The sequence below is a fragment of the Microtus ochrogaster genome, linkage group LG2 (assembly GCF_000317375.1).
Source record: "Microtus ochrogaster isolate Prairie Vole_2 linkage group LG2, MicOch1.0, whole genome shotgun sequence".
Taxonomy (NCBI): domain Eukaryota; kingdom Metazoa; phylum Chordata; class Mammalia; order Rodentia; family Cricetidae; genus Microtus; species Microtus ochrogaster.
The window spans coordinates 51,361,823-51,363,949 of NC_022028.1; the positions used below are offsets into that span (position 1 = coordinate 51,361,823).

At 44.8% G+C, this 2,127-nt stretch overlaps 1 protein-coding gene across 2 annotated transcripts in view; it reads left to right on the forward strand.

Moving 5' to 3' along the window:
- Window positions 1–2,127, forward strand: part of Stk38 (serine/threonine kinase 38) — a 35,550-nt gene that overhangs the window by 25,837 nt on the left and 7,586 nt on the right. For both annotated transcript variants that reach the window (XM_005360338.3, XM_026785737.1), the window contains exon 9: window positions 418–479. In XM_005360338.3, the coding sequence (XP_005360395.2) occupies window positions 418–479 (62 nt within the window). The remainder of the gene's footprint in view (window positions 1–417; window positions 480–2,127) is intronic.

A 2,127-nucleotide genomic window follows, 5' to 3' on the forward strand; every position in this document is an offset into this window, starting at 1 on the left:
CTTTGGCTGTCCAGGAACTCTCTTTGTAGACCAGACTGGTCTCCAGCCCCTTTCTCCTCAGTTTTGATAAGGCCTGTCTGTCCTCTGGCTACCTGAGCCCCATGAAACTGTTGACAGCTCCCACTGAGACTCTTGGAGCTGTCTAGAGCTTCATATTGGGTGATAGAAATGGAGGAAAAACGAGTCACCAGAACTGATTTACTTTTGTCTGTTTGCTTATTTTGTTTTGTTGCTTTGAGGAAGGAGTCTCCATGTATCCCCGACTAGCCCGGGGCTCACAGAAATCTGCCTTCCTCTGCTCTGCCTGGCTTCACCCAGAGAGTTTAGTGGGTGTATGGTGTGATTAGTAACAGATCCCTGAAAGTACTAAATATTCCCATCTGAAATTTGATTAGGACTTGATTTCTCTACTTTTAGCTTTCCAGAACATGAATTCCAAAAGGAAAGCAGAGACCTGGAAAAGAAACAGACGCCAGCTAGTAAGTAATAGTGGAGGCTACTGAACAGTCTGAGCAAGTTTTAAAATGAATACAAATGGGCTGGGGATGGAGCTCAGTAATAGAGTGTTTGCCTGGCACGCACAAGGCCCTGGTCCTGTCCCCAGTACCAGCCATCACCAGCAACAACAACAAACCAAACACCCAGGAAAGCTCACATATGTCCAGGTGGTGAGCATTTGAGCATCTCCCTTGTGTTGAGTACTTCAGCAGCAGCGCTGTCCCTGGGCTGATAGCCCCAAGTACCCAAGTAGTTCTCTGAGGGAGGGTAGGTTACTTGGGCAACAGCTGGTAAATTTTTGGGAGGTGACTTCATGCTGGCCTTCCAGTGGGTGACAATACTTTTCTTCCTGTCCTCCTTTCTAAGGTATAAAGGGTTTAATTAGCCAGGCGGTGATCAGTGGTGGCGCACACCTTTAATCCCAGCACTCGGGAGGCAGAGGCAGGCGGATCTCTGTGAGTTCGAGACCAGCCTGGTCTACAGAGCTAGTTCCAGGACAGGCTCCAAAGCCACAGAGAAACCCTGTCTCGAAAAACCAAATAAACTGGGGATCTCAGAGTGAGACTAAGTGTAAATGTCTGCTTTGAGTATTTAAGGAATTTAAAAATTTTATAAGTGTTTGACTATGCCCACAATTAAAATTGTACCCCAGTAGGGTTGAGAGATGGCTCAGTGGTTAAGAGTACTGGCTGCTCTTCCAGAGGTTCTGAGTTCAGTTTCCAGTACCCACATGACTGCTCACCACCATCTATAATGATCTGATGCTGTCTTCTGGTGTGCAGACATGCATACAGACAAAGCCCTAAATACATACGTAAATAAAATTGTGCCCCATAAGTTTTAGAGTGATCTTACTGCTTTTCCCATGATAGTATGTTGTAAATTCACCACTGAAATGTTGCTGTCTAGGGAAACTTCAGTCTTACTTATTTCATTTATGTGTACATGCATCTGTGTAGGAGACAGAGGACAGCTTGTAGGGCTCTCCTTCCACCATGTGATCCTGGGACGCAAACTCAGGTCATTAGTCTTGGTGCCAGGTGCTTTAACCAACTGAGCTACCTTGCTAGGCCAGAACTCATGTGTGTGTATTTGTGTGTGTGTGTTTTAACTTTTCATTTTTATTTTATGTATATGGGTGTTTTGCCTGAATATATGTCTGCATACCATGTGTGTATCTCTGGTATCTCAAAGGCCAGAAGAGAGCATAGGACCCTCTGGAAGGAGTTACAGATGGTTGTGAGCCACTGTGTGGGTTCTAGAAATTAAACCTGTGTTGTCTGCAAGAACAGCCAGTGCTTTTAGCCACTGGGACATCTCTCCAGCCACACCAACATTTATTCTTTTTGGTGTTGTTTTTGTTTTTCAAGGCAGGGTTTCTCTGTGTATCTTTGGCTGTCCAGGAACTCTCTTTGTAGACCAGATTGGCCTTGAACTCACAGAGATCCACAGGTCTCTGGCTCCTGGGTGCTAGAATTAAAGGTGTGTGATACCATTGACTGACCACCAACCTTTAATCCTTTTTTTTTTTTTTTTTTAATTATTTTTCAAGACAGGGTTTCTCTGTAGCTTTGGAACCTGTCCTGTAACTTGCTCTTGTAAACAAGGCTGGCTTCAAACTCACAGAGA